This window comes from Salminus brasiliensis, chromosome 3 (genome assembly GCF_030463535.1).
Source record: "Salminus brasiliensis chromosome 3, fSalBra1.hap2, whole genome shotgun sequence".
Classification (NCBI taxonomy): Eukaryota; Metazoa; Chordata; class Actinopteri; order Characiformes; family Bryconidae; genus Salminus; species Salminus brasiliensis.
This window is the reverse complement of record NC_132880.1, coordinates 12,904,605-12,928,068: the sequence shown is the minus strand read 5'-3', so window position 1 is coordinate 12,928,068 and position 23,464 is coordinate 12,904,605. Positions and strand designations below refer to the sequence as shown.

Here is a 23,464-nt window from a genome sequence, read left to right as displayed (position 1 = left end):
GGCAAAAAAGTAAGAGGGTGGATAACCAGGGAAAACAAGACAGAAGGGGAAGAAGGATATACTGAGTGTGAAGGGCAAAAAAGATTGACATTTCTAAGTGATAAAGTGCTGGCATGGGTTTTGACTCATGGCAGGATGGCAGAACAACTGAAACTCGTAAACAGACACACACACACACACACACACACACATACACACAAAACCTCTCGCTTTCCCCTCACCTCCTTTTCCCCACATATATGACTAACAGTGGATCCAGAGGCCGGACTAGAGGCAGGGCCTATGACGGAAACCACACCCTTTGGCAAAATCTGACACACTAGAAAAGAAGGACAGAGATATAGGTTAAGTAGTTGTAAGCAAAAGAAAGAGAGAAAAAAAGGAAGAGGAGAGGAGAGAGCGAGAGAGTGAGAGAGCGAGCAAGCGAGCGAGAGAGAGAGCGAGATAGTGGGCAGAGAAAAAAGCCTACACCTTGGAAGCAGTCCAGTTCTGTCTGTGTTCTGTTCCTAGATGATATATCAAATTAGGAGTCAATGTGAAGCTCTTTTTGATTAATTGCATCAATAAACACAGTGAAGATTTATGCTTGGCCAAGTGGAGATTGCTGCTCTCATTCTGGGAATGTGTGTATGCATGCAACTGTGCTTAATTTCCCCTCATTTACAGACACAAAGGTGCAGGCAGCACTTAAATGTTAGTGCATGTCTTGTGCCTCTTACTGCTCAAAGCATGAGTACAGGTCAATTAACTCAGGCACAATTATTACAGTTAACAGAGAAATCTGCGCACACACTATACACTGGTTGTGCATCTAGCTGTGATGGTAATCATTAAGTGGTGACGTGGTCAAAATGACTGTACTTACAGGAAGCATTTGTGTATTTTGTTTGTTTTTAAAGGTCTAAGTGGTCTAGCACCTGCACACCTCACTGCCTCTCTGTTTGTTTATGTTCTAACTAGGGCTGGGCAATATATCAATATTGGATATTTGCAACAATTTTTTACAAGGTATAAAAATGACAATTTTCACACAGGTTACCATGTGTTTGTGATTTCATTCCAAAAAGAAATGGGTCGTTTGTGTGGAAATGGTTTGGTTTCCACGTGGATGACCCTCAACAGAGTACAGTCTTATGCAACAGAAACAGTGCAATTAAAGGTAAGAGCATGACGACTTTACTTCACCATCTCAAACATAATCCAGTGCAGTTTACTGAGTGAAATACCATGAAGCATGCAAAGCATAATACTGACACTTACCTAGATTTACAAAAAGGTTATAATCTGCATGCTGTATTTTTTGGTGTTCCAAAAAATATTGATAACTTGAACATAATACTATACTTACTATATAAGGTTTTCATCATATCATAATATTGTATATCATTATTTTTCCTGACCATACTGAGATTTGAGTTTTTAATATATATATATCAAATTACTACTTTTGTATTAATTGTATTTGTACTTATTCTATTATTAGTGTTTACTGAGCAAATTGAGTCTGCCAATAAAGTCTGCCTTGCTTTGAACACTACTGTATGCTATTGTTTATTTTAATGAATACAAGTCATTTCTTTGCTTTCTTTTATGGCTGATTTTTCACTTGTTCAGGAAGCATTCTATATATCAACGCTGCCCAATGAAAAATATATCTCCAAAATGGTGACTTTACAGAAAGCAAAAATGTTCTTTGCTTTCAATGAAAGTCAATGTAAAGTTTTTCCCCCCAAGTAAGTTAGAGCATTTCTATTGGTCTATCCATCTAGATTTATTTACCTGGTGTACAGGATAGCTACATGGTTCAAACGATGGAGAAAACAAAAAATGGACCAAAAAGCAGATATAGGTTTTTCAACAGCGATAAATACTATTTTATCACATTTACATAAAAATACTAGTATTTCCTTTGCCTTTTGCAAAACCACTAAGTCTTGGAGAGCTTTCCGTAGTTGTTCTTTACATTTTGGTTGTCTTTTGCTTTGTAGTTCATATTTCTTATACTGTGCCTAATTATTAACATCTGGACTCTGGGTGGCCATAACTGTCAGAGTATTATCTTTATATCTAGGTTTTCACTATGCTGGCAGAGTGTTCTGGGTCATAAACATTGACAGATGTCACAGTGTGATCACTTGTTGATGAGCAATCCATACCATTCCTGTAGCATCGCCATATTCAAACTAAAAGCTGCAGACCTGCATCAATCTTTTTAAATCAGTCCATCTCAGTCCATAAAATATTACACTCATTGTCTCATTTGTTCTCATGTATATTTAATCACTTTTCCTTCTTTCCTTCATTCATGCAGTTTCTTTTCTACAAGACAGCAATTAAAAGACAATTTTGATCTGATTTTTGCCAGATGGTTAAAGCATGAAGAAAAGTTCAGGAGGCTTCTTTAGATACTGTCCATCTTTTTTAAATACTGATTCTGTTATTTTGAGAAGCACATTTGACATAAACAATCACTATTTTATTTGCATTATATTTGAAATCTATGGCATGATTACAACCAACTACCACATGGCGCTATAGCTCTCAGGGTTGATTGGATGAAAGAGCATATTTGATTGGATGAAAACACTTGACCTAGAATATACAGGGCACATTAATTATCCAATTAGTTTCTGCCATGTTCAGAATAGCGCATTCATATTAATGCTTTAATTAATTTGACCCTAGAGAAGGTATGTATGTACTTACTCTGATGAATTGCAATTTTAGATTTGAAATTATTTGCTATTTGTAATGATTTAATTTTTAATGATTTAATTTATTTTTCTCAAACAAAAGCATATGATATGCTATTCTCCATATTACTCGCATGCCTATTACTGTTTGAAATTATTTTAAAGTATTTTAGTATGTTGCTTTAACGGTGAGCATTTAAATTTATTATTTAATACCTAATTAATATAATCAGTCCTACAAAAAATAAATCAGGCGAGCTGCTGATGGAACTGAACAAATTCATACAGTGGAGTGTACAGATGAACTAAAGCTGTGTTCTTCTAACTATTCTATTACCACATTTCACTGTAATTATGCTTGGCTTACTTTTATTCTTTTATTATTGTTTAGATAAATAGTTTAACAAATGACTAAAGTAAAGTTGAATCCATGTTCTTTTGCAAAGTGCCCCTTAGTGTGTGTGGAGTGCATGTGTGTGTGTGTGTGTGTGTGTGTAAATGTGTGAACTCACTTGTATCAGTGGTTTCATACTGTGAATCCCTCTGCAGCTCAAAGATGTCCACCTCCACACGGGCCCGAGCCGGTCCCTCCATCATGCTGTTGATGTTCTCTCGAGCCAGTGCCAGGGCCAAGCGCTCCCCACGCCCACATGCTGACTGGTCATCTAGAATGGCCGCTGAACAAGTAACACAGTGGGATAAGACCCAATTACAGATCCAAGGCGAAATGTCTGCTTTTCAGTACAGTCCAGATAATGTCATATTACCTCTTATCCACAAGACTGAACAGAGTAGGCTTTTACAAATGTGTTAAAGGGTTAAACAGGCCGAGGAACATTCTAACTTGGCTAATACATAAACCTGCTCAGAGTTTCAAACTGAACATTATAGCGTCAAAAAACTACTGGCAATATATCTTGCATTCTTTGTTCATACATACAACCAAATTAATATGTCCCTCAGAAAGAATAGCATCTAAATGGGGAAATTAAGTTTCTATTGAATGTATTCAAAATAAACATCACCCTCAACAATGATTATCCATATTCAGAACTATACAATACAATGAACAGAGGTTTGTTGAATCAAGGGTAGGAGTCTGCATCCTTTCCAAGGCCTGGCTAATTTATTTAATTAAGAAATTGTAGCTGTGTCCAGAATGATGAATTGAGCTGAGCTGTAGATACTTTTCAAATGACTGACAAAGCTGTACAGCATAACCAGAATATTAACATTTTAAAAGTGGAGATCAAATCTCAATGCAGAGTACTTGACAAAAATGTCAGTAAATAGATGTATTGAACAAGTTGTTGTTCTTCCTCAAATTTGCAAAATCTTAATCTTAAATAAGTCCACAGTGTATAAATTATAATTGAATAGGAAACAACAGTTTTTTTCACAAGTACAGCATTGCTGCCCAGGATGATTTAAATAGACACAAAATCCTACAAAGTGGTATATTTGATTTTTTTTTTATTAAGTAAAAAGCTTAGAAATGGTATAAATTCATGTATCCACCAATCAGCCATAACATTAACATCCCTGACAGGTGTAGAAAAAGGAAGGAAAATAAATCTTTTAAAGGCTGAAGGAACTTTTAAATAATATAGGCTCTTTAAATGAAAAATAAATATTTGCGCTTATATGTCATTGTTCCTCACACTTTCCAGTATCTTAATATATGAGATATGTGCTGGCCTTGGAAGACAATCTACTTTTTAATCCTCCTTTGTAATTAAAAGTGACAGTACTGGTTTGACAATGGAGTAAAATGAAAAGGTTGAAGTTAAATTACTAGTTACTATTGTGACTTAGTTAATATGTTATTTTACATATTTCTACAGAGAATGTCCCTAAACTCCAGTCGGGAAGGGCAAATGTCATCACTTAAAAATAATTCCCAACTTTAACAGTCAGTGTATTGGATCATTACCACATTTAAGAAATACTGAATGGTGAATATTAGTATATAGGAAATTGGACCTAGATTACCTCTGTGCTGTAATCTGTGCAAAAGTTTACCTTAAAAATCCAATGTCAATATGCTTCGTTATATACGTTTATTGACTTGGAAAGAGATCAATGTGATGACCCATAGCTACATTTCTAGTCCATTTGTAGTCTTCTCCAAGCTAGGATGGCCTATTGACTGCATTTTTCATTGACTGTATTATTTGATATTGTCAATGCTTTTTCTAGTTTTTTTCCTTACTTATTTCTGTTCATGCTTATTATATGCCAGACTCCTCCAATAGTCTCTTGGTGAATACAGCTTATTAAATTAAAATGAATTCAATCTCAGAACTTATTTGCTTAGCTTTGACTATGAGCAGTTTTTAGAGTGCTGATAGATGGGGGGAAAATTACAGATCTTATGAAATGTGGTTTTCCATATCAGTCAATTTCTCTTTGCTCTGTTACCTAGGAGCCACTTCAGATCACAGACACTTATGTTAAAATAGCTGAAAGCAAGGTGAAAGCTGATTCCTAATTTCAAATGACAGGACAGGGAAAGACATTTGGCTGAACTACAAAATAAGACTTCCTCAGCCAGACCCTATGAATGACCAACAGGGCAAACATGACATCTAGCTTGTTTATCATACAATCATTTCTCTGGGCACTCACTCTTAGTAAAGTATTTCTTGCAGGATGAGTGTGGTATTACAATATGAATTTTACAATATTAAAAGTGGAGATTGTTCTTAAAGTGCTGTTAGTGTCAACATAAGGAGAAATCATGTCTAGCTCTTGTTTACTAAATTATTTGAATGCTTATGTTTGATTCTGGTTCCTTTTGCTCCGCACTGCACGGATTTAACTAAAAATTGGAAAATTAAAAATCTTTAAAAGAATAAAAAAAAAACTGTAAAAAAAACTGTTACAAATGGCCAAAATGAGAAAATGATGAACAGTGTCTCTAAAATCTAAGAGAATATCTGAATATCAGTTTGTTTTTTTAAAAAAAATGCATTTAAGAACTTTGTACATTGTTATTAGGAAAGCCTTTGTGAATCCAGCCCCTGGTTTATTAAGGTTTTAGAATTTTGCCATGTATGAAACGTCAATGTCTTACATGAAAACTGGTAATAAAGCCTTGAAAGCTCAGTTTAAGCATCATAAATTACTAAAGCATAACTAAATAATCTTAAACAATATTAGCAGTCATAGTGACTAGATGCAGACAAACCACAATGAAAAATATAAATAAGATATTTTATCTAACAATCACTAATAAACAACTACTAATATTACTAACGCTCTTTTCAATTATTGAATTAAATCAATTTAAAGTAAGATAAGCAGTGCTGTCTACTGTATTGTAACTGTGCATATCACTAACATGTTAAAAGTACTTAAAGTATTTTGGGATATCAGGGACATATCCCCAGAACCAGTCTAATTAGTTTATTTTGTGATATATTTTTATCAAAATGGTTGACAAATCATCCAGAAGTTAATCTCATACTCAAAATGCAACAGGTTTTAGGTTTGATGCAAACAACAACAGACAATCCTTGCCCAGGACCTGAATCTGTCTGGCAAGAAATGGTGTTCTGGCATTTACTTTTCCTAGCACCTCCATCACCAGGTTAACTCCATTAAAACTCTGCTGAGGGACAATGAATGGTGATAACTTTAAGTAACCACCTGCTTATTGATAAGGGGTAAGGACCTAACACATGTCTTCTTCGATACATGCAAAGCCAGCTACCACCTCTTTCCGAACTGTTGCTGATGCGGCACTGCCAGGCAGCCAACACGCTCAGAGGAAGCCACCCAGCTGAATCAGCCAACAGTCTGTGCCAGCCAATATCGCTTTAAGAGTGATGAGGGGAGAGCATGCCATCTAACCTACCTGAAGAGAGCATGTCCCATTGATGGTACAGAACTTTATTCTATTCTGAATCCCATAATTCTTAACAATCAGCTTAAATAAGTAAATAACATACAATCACAATCACATACTGCCTTCCCTGAACACCAAAAATCCTTGGTTACATATCTTCAAATAATTTATGGTGATTTATTATAATAATTCATAAAAACTTTTAATAATTATTTGCTACAAACAAATAATTTGTCAATCGGAATTTAAACATGTACAAACTTTTCTGAGTATTAGTTCACTGATTGTGTATTTTTGATGTGTGTATTTATGTTTACAACAAATGTGAGTTCAACACACCCTTTCACTATATCATGTTTCAGCGAAACAAAGCTTGTGAAGTTCACAGCCTTTGTGGCACAATGTTTTCATCTGTGGAGATCGCCTAACTGCAATTTGCATGACACAGCAAGCAAACCCTTCGTGCAACATCTGTGGCTCTTTCTCCACAATTACGTCAGATTCTTCTCAGATGGCAGGCAAACAATAGTATATCGAAGTCTGGACTCCGGTCCTGGGGGGGGGGTTGTAGAGTGACAACGCACCCTCGCTTACATGCTCAATGAACTGCCGGGGCGGAGATTAAGCACTTTTACACATATACAAACATACATACTAGACACACATCAGTAAACAGGTGTTTTATATGTTATCTAAATGTTAAATAAACTGATACATTAAAATAAAATTATACATTTTCTTACATTTCCTTGCAAGATTTGAAAACATTCACTGATTAGAAACTAATACTGCACTGTACAACTAATTAGATACTAATTAAAAGTAACTAACTAAATGTAATTGTACAATTAGTTACTAGTGATTGGGTGTGCTCTAAGTTAACGTCTACCAGTTGTAATATGAATACACACATCAACAAGTACATTAAAAGTATTTGCACGTTTTCAATTCTGACCGTACAAACAACTTAACTCATAACTAGTAACGGTGAATTAAAGATGTATTAAAGAAAAGAATTCCCCTAGATTATTCTCCTAGATCCCATCACTGTGAATATTTTTGGCATAATTCTACAGTGACATATTTCTAATCAAATTAATTTGTTTACATCCCAGTGTTTTAATTACACAGTGAATTTGTAAAATCAGTGGAATTCTCTGTTTAATAAACTCAGACACAGATTATAGAATGATCCAGAGGTCACACCCATGCACATTTTCACCTGTACCTTCTCAGTTAAGTTAATGCGGTCCTTAATCTTGCTTTTTAGAAATTTTTTGGCCATATCTTGCCATAAAACGGCTTATCAGTAAGTTCTCTAATTACTTCTGTGAAAATTAGGGCCTAAATAAAGTTGGCCATAATTCCTAAATTAAAATAATATTTTTGTTAAATTCCTTGAATTGAAAGTCTACACTTCAATCAAATTACAGAGAAATGTGCCACTGTCCAAATACTTATGGACCTGACTTTATATTTGAGGTGGATTTTGGAAAGAGGTTGTGCTTAGGCCTTCGTCAGCCCTGCCCAGTCAGGAAAGGTGTTTTCTCACCCATCCTGACAGCGGCAAGAGCAGGTGTCTGGCTAACAGAGGACGGGGCCATGGTCAGCAGCAGGAGGAGGAAGAGGAGGTGAATCGACAGCAGCAGCGCTGGCAGAGCCGGCATCTTCCACTGCTCCTCATGGAGAATGGTCGTCTGGCTGCCTGCACCGCCACCTGCAGGACAGGAGGAAATATTGCACAGCAATCAGATTTGTGGATTTAAGTAAACTATTTTAGCATAAAGAATACTCCTGTTTTTTCCATTACTATCTGAAGCATATGGCAAATTTCTATTGGCTACCTTTTCTGTAAAAAAAAACAGTCCTCTGACTTTCATCAACCGTGTGCTACAAATGTGGTAGAAGGGGATTACACATGACAACCTAGAGCATCTCTTCAGACCTAGTAAACATGCACATCCTTTTATGTATCATTTATCAATTTCTATTACTATTTTGGCAAATATCTTTTCAGTGTTAGTCTGTTCTCTAGTTGCCTATGCCACTAAATGGTGTTTTGAGTATCAGCAATATATCTGGACAAAATGAAAGTGTAAATAGACCCAAGAGGCATTTAAAACTTCCCTCTCTTAACCCCTCTCTCCAAGCAACCAAAAACCCCTATCAGTCCTGGGATGGCACCTTCATTAGCCAGTGCCAGTTTGGTTAAGCTTTAAGTGCCATCTCCATCTTTGTTTACCTTCTTCCTAAAGTTGTTACATGATGACCAGCGGTAGCAATTGCCTTTTGAATGGAACAGGGGAAAATGGTACTTGGTTGCTGTACATGAGCTGATTTGCACATTATATGTAACATAGCAATTGCTGTGTAGTAATGAATTTGACTCTCAAGTGTAAACGCATGTGATTAAAAACTTCTCAGATACTAATCACATGAGACAACAAGGGATAAACAGGGTCATATATGCACCATTAAATCTAACTACAAATGCTGGAAATGATGTGTGGTTGATTTAAACAGCTGGCCTTAAAATTAAAAGACAATTTTATTGTTATACAAGCACACACATACACAAACAAGTAGCACTCACTGAACATGCACTGATCAGCCGTAACTTTAAAACCATAGACAGGTAAAATACCTCATAACCTCATAACACTGAGCCCTGGGTGGGATAAATTAGGCAGCGGGTGAACAGTCAGTTCTTGAAACTAATGTTAGATGTTAGAAGCAGGTAAAAAACAGGCAAACTTAAGGATCTTGGATTTGACAAGGGCCAAATTGTGATAGCTACCGATTGGGTCAGAGCCAGATATCAGTATATATTGTCGATGTCCAATGAAAAACATCTCCAAAACTGTGATGTTACAAAAGAAAGCAACAGTTTTGTAAACAATGTACAATAACAATTTATTCGAAGTCATTTAGAGCACTTCTATTGATCTATTCTACATCCAGAACTATTTGCACAAAGCAGCTACAGGGTTGCACTAAGCAGCTACAGGGTTCAAACAATAGAGAAAACTAAAAACAGACCAAAAAAGATACGTCTTTCATTACACTGTAGCAATATATTGTACACCTCCTGGTGAAATTAGGAAATAGGATACTGTGACAGGTTTCATATCATACAGTGCTTACTAAATGATGATACTACTAATACTACTGTTTACATGACAATGCAAATTCAACCATAGTTTGGCTGACATTGTAGAAAAACATCTTGTCAGTTGACTTCAGTGAAAGGTTGCCTTTCTCCGCACCGTTCTTGGTGTAAATGGTGTAAACTTAAGTCATCTTCCACATTACTTGACAATTCAACAGATTATAGTTCATCATCTGATTTCTCATGGCCATCATATCACTAAAAAATGAACTCAGTGTTTACGTCTGTAAAGTGCCGGTGGATAATGTTCAGCCAGTATAGTAAGGTTACTGGCTTTTGTCTCACATATTACATCCATTGTAGCAGTATGAATTCACTACCTGAGCCAAGGAACGTCCAAACAAAGCAGCTGTTTTGTGTGTGTTGGGATATTTAATAGCATTGCTTTATAAAATTATTTTTGTGACTTCACAAGGTCACCACACCGCTGGCTATATCCAGTATCATGCAGATCAGATACCAGGGATTTCTATGCCAGAGCTTTACAGTGAAGCACACAATGGGGGGTTGCAATCTTTGGATTTATAGCATTCAGATAACAACACTCTTTTAACCAGTCATTGCTGCAGCATCATGCTGATAATCCTATGCATTTCTCCCAGAGTTTTAAGATCACTCCTGTTCTTCCTTTTAAAATGTGAGTACCTCCAATATACTAGATCAAACATAAAAACATGCTATGTTTAACATCAGTGCCTTTACTGAGCTGCACTGCAAACTCCTCACATGAATAGTCATTGGTAGGCAAACATTTATTTATTTATATATTACATCATCAGGCTATTATGCGCATGTAAATGTAGTCATTTTTAATTGATAATTCCACAATGTTCAGTCAGTTGATCCTATTGATTGTGAAATCAGAACACAGTTCCTTGCAAATATTGCAGCTTCCCTCACTTGTAGTTTGAAATGATGCATTTGCAATGATGTGATTTTCTGTACTGTACACCAAAATTCTCCTTGTGAAACTTACTTAACACACTACTCGTATACTAACTGCAGCATTACTATTTCTAAACATTACCATACATTTTCTCTGCCTGTGTTTGGAGAGGACAGACATTATCGCTGACCTTATTACTTTTTTTAAAATACAGTTGAATAAAAGAGAAGTCATTAACAAGGAAAGAACGAGAAAGATATTTTTAATTAGAGTATGTGGCTTTAACTGCTGCAGTATCAGTGTGATTATCCTCTTTAATAAATAAAAAAATCCACAAGAATATAACACATCTGGCACACAACAAAAAAAAGGTGTTGGTGCAACTTACAGTTTTTAATTCACACGAAGATGATGGTGACATTTGAACATTTGAATCTAGTAAATTCACAAAAGAAGAGCACTTTTTTCAGTGTTTTCGCCTTCAAGGTTGTCTGCAGGTCTCATCCTTTCATTCCCCAGTGGTGTAAACGATCTCAATATGGAACTAAATTTAATTCTAAATGGAATCTAAAAAAGGTGAGAAAAAGAGAAAAGAAAGAGTGCGACAGCAGGGACGCTAAAGATGAAAAGTGTACTATATATACCAAGATAGCGAGCAGGAAGGAGGTTGGGGGATGGAAGAGAATGAGAGCGTGCACACAGACACACACACACACAACGGCGAATGAGAACATCGTACAGTGGTATGCTGAGTGGACAGAAAACACAAGCTAAACTGTTTTAGTCACTTAACTGCCCTCTTCCCACACATCTCAGCTCTTTAAAAGCAAATGTCGCTGATGTGCCTAAGTGGCCCATTGAAAAAGAATTGCATGGACCAACAGGATTGCCATGTAATGGAATACACAGTATACTGTATATTTAAAAATTCAAATGGGCTACTTACTTGTTTGAGGATGCTTTATGGGGATCAATTAAGAAAAGTCTAAATGTAGCATCTTGATGAATCTGTAATAATCAGGAGACATTCTGCATGATCCTGTTATCTCTTGTTTTCCACTTACAAGGAATAACAACCAACATAACTTTCATGTGTTTATCTAATTCTATATTGTTTGCTTGGCCACGTGTTCATGTTTCATGCAATTCCGATCTTCAACTGTCCTTGTAAAAGTCCCTGCTTGGTTTGTACTTAAAGTGCGCATTTCAGCGCTTTCACTAGGCATTTAAATTGAACTGGAACAACACTTCGAAAACATTTAACCAGTTTAACCAGTAGCTCCCAATCATTAACTGATTAAACTAAACCTAATCTTTGAATTTTGCATGACCTATATTTAGCAAGTGTGTTTTTTAATTGTTTTTAAATTTGTTTAATAATAATTTTTTATAATCATATTTGAGGAGTTATTTTGATTGAGGCAATGTTATAAGAAATAGACAGCTAGATAGACAGACAAAGATAAATAGAAAAAGGGGTGGGATGAGGTACACTGAGCTGAATTACAGTGCATTTTTTTATACAGAAAGAAACAGTGTCAGGCAGAAATTCATATTTTGGGCTCAATGTTTTTTTGCTTTTTTATGTAATAATTAAAGCTTTACTATAAAGCTACACTATACATGGCTATTGTATACATGTAATCATTTAGTTATGAATTGAGAATTTGTACTACTTGGAAGAGTCATTTGCATTTTAAGCCTAAAGGACACGCTGTACACATGAATTTCTGAACATGCTGAGAGATACAGAGCCATCACTGAAAGAAGCATGTGGCCTGTAGTGGTAGTGTCATATTGCAGGACTCAGGTCATGCAGCATTCTACGCAGTTCTTGGGAGTGTTTTCCCGCCTGCTATACCAAAGTTACACAGTGCAGTAAGCAGACAAGCAGGAGTGACAACAGAGATGCTATTCTCCCTATTACAGGTCAGTGGAGCATCACAATGATTTTGAAGCAAGACCCCGAGCAGTGTAGAGGCTGTTTTTCTGAAATCTCCCATCCTGCCAGCTTTCAAGGAAGGCATTAAATCAATTGAGGAAAAATGGATTCTGCATGTTAGAAACTTTTGTGCAGATCTGATTTCTGACTGAAAGCACCGTGCAGTGTGACAAATTCCATTAGTTCCTTAAAAAACCTAGGGATTTATGCCATACAGTCAAATCAATATCACAATTCTCACACTGCATTTCTCACAACCATCCTTTTCATCCACATCTCCTTGTGAACTGTCAGTCACAGCCAACTGGCCCAGATTCTTTTCCACAGGCTCAATAAAAAAGAAGGGGGGAAATCATGTTAAAGGAGCGTTCTTTGCATGCCTATCACCTGTCACCCCGACGGTAATAAGCTGTAATGCCTCTCTGTGTGTTTGGGACATTAGCTAGACTCATCATGCAAAGCTGGAGGGGCGACGGGAAAAAGAAACATAAAAAAAACATTGTTTGCTCAAAGGCAGCAGCGGTGGTGCAACTTTGCTACTTTGCTGCCTCAGACACCATAATGGCAGGATAATCCTCTCATTTAACTGCAGACGACATATTTCTCCCGCTCTCTTTCACTGGCGGATGACAGGACGTGTGTGTGTGCGTGTTATAGTCTATTAAACTGCAACGAAATAAACATAAAAACACTGGCAAGGTATGAAGGTTTGAGGGTAGAGAGGATTTGGAATACGATATAAAAGAGAGAGAGAGAGCCCAATGGGGATAATGGTTGTGCATTCAGTAACACAAGGGTTCAATGACATTTCCCTGTTTTCTGTGTGTGCGTATGTGTGTATAAAGAGTATTTGTGTACAAGGACAGGGAAAAAAAACAGAACACATCCTCAGATCAAAAGAGGGCAGAAGAAGTGAGGAGGATGAAGCTCTCTGAGGAAAGTGATGAAAGCAGCGGATCGCTCGCCAACAAAAAGGAAAGAGCAAGCCGTAAATGAGTCAGTGACCTCCACAGATGGAAAGAGAGCATACGTGAAAAGCGTAGAGGTAGACTCAGATATTAAAAGAAAGCAGATGTATCGAATGCTGACAGCCTCCAAGGTTACAAGAGTCGCACAAGTTCAACCTTTTCACTCTTCCCTTCTTTCCGTGTCACAGGAGCATCTCTTTCTGCTAGCGGTCGCCTCGGGCGCAAACGGCCCAAAGTACCTCCAGCCATGAGCAAGGCGGTCATTTAACCCACAGCAAAATGACAGATAAGCGCAGTGACTTCACTCGCTGCTCTATGATCCCTCCTCCTCGTCTCTCTCTCGCGCACTCGCTTGTTTGCTCACCGCCTTCGCCGAGAGCCAGAAAACACTGTGACCTCCGTCATTTGCCCAAGGCCTGATGCGCCATTCGCATTTCCTCCAATAAAAAAAGCCATACGGATGCTTTTATTGTGAAAGGGATGTAATTCGAGAGCAACTAAAATTACCCCAAAGGACCTTCCAGCTCCCAGGACTTTCCACTGAGTGACAGAGGTTAATATCCTTATCGCAAACTATCATTCACTTAAGCTCTTCTTTTTGCTCTTCTTAGGCTTTGTTTTGGAGACAAACCCTTGCCTAATATGCCTAATGCAGAACCAGTTGCAGCAAGACTGGGTACACCCATTTCTTTCCCATTGCCTCACCAAAAATGGAAAATATTGTATACTGAATATACTGAAAACCAAATGGAAATGACAAACACAAAATTTCAATTTGTGACACCAACAAATCCAATGCCAGTTAAACATAAACATAATAGTGAGGTATGAGCCTTTAACACACTTTAACACTCCGCAACAGTTTTCAGTGTTGGTGAAAAATGTGGGGAGGGCTGCCATGTGGATTTAAGGATGGGAAGCATATGAACACGACTAGTTTTAAGCACAAATGTAGCTGAACACATAATTTAGCATTAGATAGATACACTAATGACAGCTGATGATTCATGTCACAAGAATCAACAAGCTTAACATGGAATATGCAGGTAATGAATGCCAGAAATCACCTCATAGTGTATTATTATAGCTATATTAATGAAGCTTAAAACATATACCTAGACCAGGGGTGGGCAATAGGGGCTGGGGTCCAGCACAATTTGCTGATTTCCCACCTCTAACAGACTTGCTAAACCTGGCAATTTCTTGAATTGGGAATGCATGAGCAGGAAAAGCACATAACTGTGCTGGAAACTGGCCCTCCAGATCCGGTATTGCTCACCCCTGACCTATACTATAGTACTAGCTTTGTCTGAATTAAGCTTTAGGTTTAGAATAAGAACTGTGGTGCTTCTCTCATCTCTATTGTTGTTACAAGATGAAGGGGTAAAATAAGGTGCAAAGGGGTAAAATAAGGGGCAAATGGTTTCTGTCTTACGTTAAGGAAATAAAAGTGTGTTTTGGTCGGGTATTGCTAAAAATATGGACTAAATTTGTACTGTTTCTGCCAATTAACCGCTAGAAAAAGAGACCCGCAGCATATTGTTGTGATGTGACACATTAAGCGGCTCATTTACAGTGTCTGATATGAAATGAGCTTTAAACAAGTACCACCAAGGGAAGGTGTAGAAACTAACATGTTTGTATGTCGTTTACCGGTGGGGAAATATCTTGCATAAAAGCGTAGTCATCCGCTCTTAGCGGTTAGCAGTAGTTTGATCCATTTCCCTCAGCTATTTTTTAGCTCTTATGACTGAGATATGAGATATGAAAATACGAAAAAATAATACGAAACTACTGCAGGCTAACAGCAGCCAGTGTCACACTCACAGCATGCCAGCAATTTCAACATCATCGATGCAGTAAGCCAGATAATGTTTGATACTGATACTAAACTGCTACTGTTTAGATGTATAGCATTTGTAGCCTAGCCACCTGGCTATGGTTACCATTTTACCCTACAAGACATGCTGGCGCTTACACAGTGTTTATGGAACTGCTGCTCCATTTAAGGTGGAATGGATACATTTGAATAAGAAGCTGACTTTAAGCACCTGCTAAAACAAGCTTTATCTTATCTTGTATCTGTAGCGATTTATGATGATAGGTGAATAACGTACAGGGTCATGTAAACTGTTTTGATGGAATTATGGCAGAACATTCGTCAATGTTGCTAAAAAACTTTTTTCTTCCTTAATTAGCATTTGCTCTTTTAATTCTTCATCACTTTACCACTGGAGACGCAGCAGAACAGGCGGTAGGTGCCTGCAAGTAAAAGCTCCATAACACTCACATTAGATGCTTTAGAGAATACGGCAATAATATTTTTTATTATGATAATTCTACAGACAATAATCATCTTTTACTCAAGCCTATTCCATGCCAGTGAGAAAGTTACATCAGCTATGCATAACAGATGGATTGGTTTGCTATATAAAGCCCAGATGGAACTTAGAGTACCAAATAGGGAACTACTTAGTTTCTAAAAATGGTTTAATGCTGCCACTTAAATAGCCTACACTTTTTTCTGCCATTTTTTAGTTTGACATTACATCAGATTACAGTTGTCTCTGGGCAAGTCAAATAACAGAATAAAGAGGAAGGCTGCGAATAGAGTATAACTTTGGGCAACAGTGCTGTGTTTGAAGCTGTACTAGACATCAGATATTTATATTCCAAATGATTTTTTTTTTTTTAATTACTGCTAACAGTGTGCTTAAGCCATATTGTGCATGTTAATACTTGTAGGAAAGCAGAACCAATATTTAAGCAAATCTCACCACACACATTATTAATCTTATTTAGGCTGCTAACAATAACACTTTCTAAACATATTTTGATGTTCTATATTTAATGTTCTATATTCTATTTAAAATCAATCAATGATATTTCCTTTATTTTAGTGCAAGTTGAATGCGGTAGTTTTGTCATGAGCTGTGGGTGTTGGGAATTTTCCATTAGATTTGCTTCATAAACCCCAAAGGACACACTCAGTAAGAGTTCAGCTTAGCCAAGGTAAGTGGTAGACCTGGGAATTAGATTCAAATCCAACGTGTGTGGGTGTTTTTTATGTCCATGGCCAGCGTCCTTGAGGACAGAACTGGCCACAGTCTCTATATTTTAATGTGACATGCTAGCAGTTTGGGCCTAGGTTTCATCATAATGCAGAAGAGAATGCTTAGTGCACTCCCTGGGGATGATGAGGTAAGTAAATAAAGGTTGCTGCAAATTCTTCTGTAAAATCTTAGCACTTTGCAAAAGTAACAAACCACAAATAGGCTAGGGAACACATTATCAATAGATTTGACTGATTATTCCACCTTTTACTGTAGAATCAAGCCAGGGATCATTTGGTACAATAGACAAGGCCTTATTTAAAAATAAATCCCTTAATTGGCTTGGGCGAAACAGTGCCTTGCATCAGGGCTTCCAAAAGACATAATCAAGCGTACCAAAGCATTTTACTGAGCATTTACTTAAGTTCAAGAATTAAATTTTTTACCCTTAATTTAAACTAAAGGTCTTCATACTTTAAAATGACTGGCTGATTTATTAATTGAGTGATTGGTTATAAATACACTCCTTAAAACATGTACCAAAGCATTTTACTGAGCATACTGAGCATACTAGTTTAAATCTGCTGCAAAAATCTCATTAGGTCTTTAATGTGTATGCATTCACAGAAACTTGGCAGTTCTACAGTGCACATCCGGTAGTGGAAATTATGCCACGGTTTTAAGACCGAAATAAAAAGTCTCTTTTGCCTTCGACACTTGATTAGGTGGAAAACCAAACACATTTAATCTGTGGAGTTAATTACACATGCGGCATGTCTATATTTGAGTTCCTGTCCAGTTCATATCAGATTACACCTCTCATATTGAGCCCTGGAAACAGCGCACATTTTCCTCCAATCTCTTTGACTAAGGCTTGCATCATTAACTTGCCTGACTCACAACATTGGAAAACATGCCAAAAACCTTAATGTAGGTACAAGAAATACACAAAGAGAGAGAGAACATTCAGCCAAGGCACCTTCAAAGGGGTCTGAGGAGGAAAGTTTAGCCGTCATTTTTTTTGTCAAAATGAAATTATCGACTACCAGAGGATACACTTTTTGTTTTTGGCAAAATTACTGTATTGAGTTTTAGAGAATCAGACACATTTATAAAGGTACTTGTTTTTTTTCTAGGAACTAGCATTTATTTTCCTTTTTTTATGTAATGACAAGTAATGACATTTGTTCCTCGAAAAAAAAGAACAATACGAAACAAAACAAAGAAAAAGGTTTCCAAAAGCATGCACACTTGGTAAATGACAGAATTCACCCTTATTGTGCATACCATGTATTCTCTGTGTGCCTGCCTGCACCAAAACGTTACATCCATGGATTAGTACATTACTCAAATAGGGCTATTTGCTGTATACCAACTCTACCGCTTCAAAACATACAGTGCCCTCCATAATTATTGGCACCCCTGGTTAAGATGTGTTCTTTATCTTCTAATAAATTGAGTTTTTTTCTAAATCATATAGGACCACGATGGAAAAAAGAGTAAAATCCAACCTTTAACTCAAGTGAATTTTAAGGGAGAAAAAAAAATCCCTGACTAAGAAATAATTATTCTTCATAAAATCACCTGTTCCACAATTATTGGCACCCCTAACATTTTTTAGGAAATAAATGTAATTAAAGTATTTCTGTCAATTCTACAGTAGTTTACGAAGTTGATCAGAGTATGTAGGAACATTTAATTAGTAATTCACAACTTCCTGTTTCCCTGGGGTATAAATATGACGTGACACAGAGGCCATTTCTCTTCAACATGGGAAAGACAAAGGAACATACCATTCAAGTAAGGCAGATGTGTGTTGACCTCCACAAGTCAGGCAATGGCTACAAGAAAATAGCCACTCATAGCCACACCTACACCTGTCCATATCTACTGTCAGAGGAATTATTAAGAAGTTTAAAACAACTGGAACAGTGGTAAACAAGCCTGGACGAGGACGCAAGTTTATTTTGCCACCACGCACAGTGAGGAGGATGATAAGAGAAATAAAAAGGTCTCCAAAGCTCACTGTTACAGAATTGCAACAAATGGTAGCTTCTTGGGGTCACAAAGTCTCCAAAACAACCATCAGGTGCTATCTGCATGCCAACAAGCTGTTTGGGAGGCATGCACGGAAAAAACCTTTTCTCACTCACAATCATAAACGCAAACGTTTGGAGTTTGCTAAGCAGTACTGGAACTTCAACTGGGACCGTGTGCTTTGGTCAGATGAAACTAAGATAGATCTTTTTGGCAACAAATGCTCTAAGTGGGTCTGGCGTAACACAAGAGCTGAGTATGCAGAAAAGCACCTCATGCCCACTGTGAAATATGGGGGAGGATCAGTGATGCTGTGGGCCTGTTTCTCTTCCAAAGGCCCTGGGAAGGTGCATGGCATCATGAATGCTTTGAAATACCAGGACATTTTAAAACAAAATCTGGTGGCTTCTGCCCAAAAGCTGAGATGGGTTGTCACTGGGTCTTTCAGCAAGATAATGACCCAAAACATATGGCCAAATCTACACAGAAATGGTTCACCACACACAGAGTCAAGCTCCTCCCATGGCCATCTCAGTCCCCAGACCTCAACCCCATTGAAAACCTGTGGGGTGAGCTGAAGAGGAGAGTGCAGAGGAGAGGACCCAGGTCGCTGGATGATTTAGAGAGATTGTGCAAAGAGGAATGGTCAAAGATCCCTCTATCTGTATTCTCCCATCTTGTGAAACATTATAAGAGAAGATTAGGTGCTGTTTTGTTGGCAAAAGGGGGTTGTACAAAGTATTAACATCAGGGGTGCCAATAATTGTGGCACACATGATTTGATGTTAAACAATTATTTCTTAATGTGGGATTTTTTTCCTACTGAATAAATTCACTTGAGTTAAAGGTTGGATTTTACTCTTTTTTCCATTTCCTATATTATTTAGAAAAAAGCTAAAGAACACATCCTAACCAGGGGTGCCAATAATTATGGAGGGTACTGTAACTGATTGTCTCAAAAACATTAAAAGGACAAGAAATTCAAGTAACTGACTCTGGAAAAGGCACAGCTGTAAACTGAAAGCCATTCCAGTTGACTACCTCATAAAACTGACTGAGAAAATGCCAAGATTGCCAAGTGCAAAGCTGTCATGCAATCAAGAGGTGTCTACCTCTAAAATATAATAGAACATATTCTGGTTTGTAGAACACTTCTTTGTTTACTAAATAATTCCATATGTTTTTCTTTATAGTTTGTGGATGTTAGTGGATGTAAACTTGGTATGTCTAATAATTTTGTTTCTCTGGGAAGGCTTAGTTGTGACATTAAGTTAGCCCAACTAACACCACCATGTGGAGGCTGAACTTCACCCTAGCTATCTTTGCAAATTGTTTACATGCTTACAACAGTGTTCTGTTACAGTCAACAAGACTATGACGCAAATTGTATTGTTCTTAAATACACACAACAACAAAAAAGGTTACTTTTAGGGTAAAACAAATAAAAAAGAAGAAGTGTTTAGTGTAAGTTTGATAAATATCTCATTTGTTCATACATCACTGCTGCCATGCATAAACCCTGCACCTGCAAAATGTTTAACTTTACAAGAGGTGGAAAAAACCTTACATTTATTGAAAAATGTAAATATAAAGAACAACTGCCAGTTTCAAACTGTGTCAGTAAAAAACAGCAAAAAATGGAGATGCACGACACTGTCTATGTTACTAGGAGAATATAAAAAAGTGAACAAAGCACATCTAACTCAGACCTATTTACCTGCATGACAAAATCTGCATTACATTCTTCTCTGCTTTCCACGACCGTCTACAGTGGATCGTCAGCATGAGATTTATGATGACCAACTGTCATCTGAAATTACAGTTTGGTACCTGGAGATTAATAAGTGAAGGAGAAAAAATATACACGGTCAAGATATAAATAAATGTGTCCGCTCTATGTTTTGCTCTGTTGATCTTGTTTCCACACTATCAGCACTCTATTCACTTCAAAGCTAGTAATTAAGGCATTGCATATCAGTATCATCCAACGTTTATCATCATCATACACAAATAAATGTAGACGTATGGCCCTTAAAATGCAAAAAGACATCCTGTCAGAGGGAGGAAAAGAGACAGGTAGATTGTGATTAAGGACGGGAACATTAAAAGAGGAAGAAAAACGAGCAGACAAGGCTATTAACAGTGGAGAAACAGAGCGAGAAAAAAACACAATTGGAAAAGAGAGAAAGAGAGATTTTGCATCACTGTTTTTTGGCTATTAGGGATATCAAGATACCTTACCTTCAATCAAACAATATTTTGCAGACTCTGTTATAAAGATATGGTGCAGTAATAGCCTGTTCTATCAACTGAATTGTTGTCTATCTAATCTCTGATTCTATTTCTATGCTGGCACTTCGACTCATTCAGCAGTCACTGAGGTTACAGCTATGGAGAGAAAGAAAAACACAAATCTGTAAGCCCCATTGCAAGCATTCCCTTGCACATCAAACGTGGCTCAACTCAAAGAAAATCCATAAAAGCTGATGGCTACGATAGCGTCATGCTACCGATAAAGCAGAGTTCGGCCAGCAGGCGGCCAGATTAGACACGTGGGCAGAGATTACAAGCCAAACTGCAGATAAGAAGCGTGAACGTGGATTACAGGTGTATCAGCAGCTTCCAGGTAACAAAGTCGGATTCAAGACACAAAGCCAGATTAGAACGGCAAAAGCCGGGATGCTAACGTTAAACCAGATTAAAGAGGTTAAAAAATAAAACCATATTTCAAACACAGCCCCATGCCGTGTCTCAGAAATCTCACTACACATCTGATCGTTTCCTACTCATGCAGTTTTTTTCCTTACTACCACCCCCCCCAACCCCCCATTATTGTCCTCATACCCTGCAGGCATGGCATTGTGAGCAGGCTGAATAACACTACTCTATCTGCCTGTAAAGGTGAGGAACCCTGCCAAGCTTTGATAGACTTGTGCAAGGCTTGACCTGCAGGCTGCTGAATGACATTGCCATGTTGCTGCTTGTTCTTCATCATCTATGACTCCATGAATAGAAAGAGAGAGACAGAAAGAAATATGGAAAGAGAGAGAGACTTTCTTCATTCATATTCGTATTCCTCTTCGAGCTCATGCACAGATTCTACACAATTCTCCCAGGGACGCTTAGTGGTATCTGGACAGGGCAGCAGTTCAGCTACTGTGTGCATGCTTTTCTTTCCTACAGAGCCTAAAAAAACAGATGGTGATTTTTTTTAAAGAACTACATCCTACTACTGTTCACTTTGTGTGTGTAAATGTACTTACAGTATTCTCAGTGGGTATTCAATGGCCTAGTTTAAAGATAAAACCAGAAACCAATTAACCACATAACTTATCTATCTGAGAGCAAACTTTGACCAAAGCAAGCAACGATAAAAAAGTTATTATATTTTTATATTAAAGTTATTATATATAATATATAAAGCTATTATAGTATTGGGATGGAAACCAGGGACGCTCCATAAATGCTCCATAAATGCTCCATAGTAGTCCAATCTAAACATATAGCCCCTGCCAAAAGTTATTAATCCTATTAGCTTTTGATATCAATATAATTCCAATCTCTCGACTGGAAAGAGTAAAGAAGCCACAAACAAACAGAAGGTAAATGTATAACATGTTTTTGCTCATCTTCTCATAGTAATGTTATCTGTTATCTGACAGATATTTCTTAAGATTGATTCTCAAGATTCAAGATACACATAACTATTTTCAAGCTTCTACAATACTTGTTTTATCACCCTATTGGTGGCTGTAATACAGCAGCACCATTTTGAAGCTTGTAGACAATTCACAGCGATAGGCAACCAAGCAAAAGTACAGCCTCCACATTGTGGTATTAGTAGTAATGCAGTTTTACAACTCAACAATGGGAATCAATATTTCACCCACTTCACATACTAATGAATTGTTCAGAAACAGTTGGAGCTGGAAGCATAGGTTAAACTTCTACACAGCACAGATGTGCAGAAAATAAAAAAACATATATAAGATATAAATAATAAAAATATTAGGTAATACTTTATTTGGATGGTCCATTATAGATGCCTCGTAGATGCTCACCTAACATTCAACTAAATATGTTTGAAATGAGACTGAACTCTAAGCTGAATGTATTTTATATTGAACGCAATTCTGCACATAACTCTGTAACCTAACCCTGACCTTATCTATACTGTGAGTTATGGTTATGGTAAGGGTCGAGGTTAAGTTCAGGGTTACATCTAATAGACCTTCAGCTTAGGGTTCAGTTGCATTTCACACACACTCAGTTGAATGTCAGGTGAAGATCTACGAAGCTCTATAATGGACCATTTAAGTAAAGTGATACCAAAAATTATTATAGTTGCACCCCCCACACTACTGAAAATTTAATTGAAGTAATTAACTCGAAATGGAAGCATTAAAAGTCAGAGTAAATAAGAGAAATGTCCAACAATCAAGTTTTCACAAAAAACAGCAACTTTCAAATAACAGAAAACTTTCAAAACAGAAATTTCAATAACAGTTGCTTAAAAACATTTATTTGTTATAAATATTAAAAATAAAAATAACACTCATTTTCAAAACTCACTATTCGAAAATTAAAACACTATCACAAGACATGCCATTTGTTCTAGTATTCCCTATTATACAGAGTGAAAAGAAGGCTAAATTAAGAAGGCTAACAATTCATATGATTTCATATCTCTATTAAATTAGATTATCCCTACCATCCTGCTAAACACGTCTTCTCAATTTGCTTATTTTAAAACTACACATTTTTACACAATCTCTCTCTCCAGCTCCCTTGCCACATTTACTCACATTCTCTTTTTGTCTCGGTCTTTCCTTCTCTCTGCCTGCGACTGTAAGAAGATAGTTGGGG

The 23,464-nt window shown here is 37.1% G+C and overlaps 1 protein-coding gene across 5 annotated transcripts in view; it reads right to left on the bottom strand.

Annotated features, from left to right (window-relative positions):
• The window catches only part of LOC140551821 (glutamate receptor ionotropic, kainate 5), a 126,004-nt gene that overhangs the window by 40,627 nt on the left and 61,913 nt on the right, over positions 1-23,464 (bottom strand). For 4 of the 5 annotated variants that reach the window (XM_072675534.1, XM_072675532.1, XM_072675535.1 and 1 more), the window contains 3 exons: positions 8,096-8,260; positions 3,206-3,370; positions 222-319 (listed from right to left, as the gene is read on the bottom strand). In XM_072675534.1, coding sequence (XP_072531635.1) covers positions 222-319; positions 3,206-3,370; positions 8,096-8,210 — 378 coding nt within the window. In that variant the 5' untranslated portion in view covers positions 8,211-8,260. Of the gene's footprint in view, positions 1-221; positions 320-3,205; positions 3,371-8,095; positions 8,261-23,464 lie in introns of those variants that run through there. The other variant, XM_072675536.1, reaches the window with a different exon arrangement.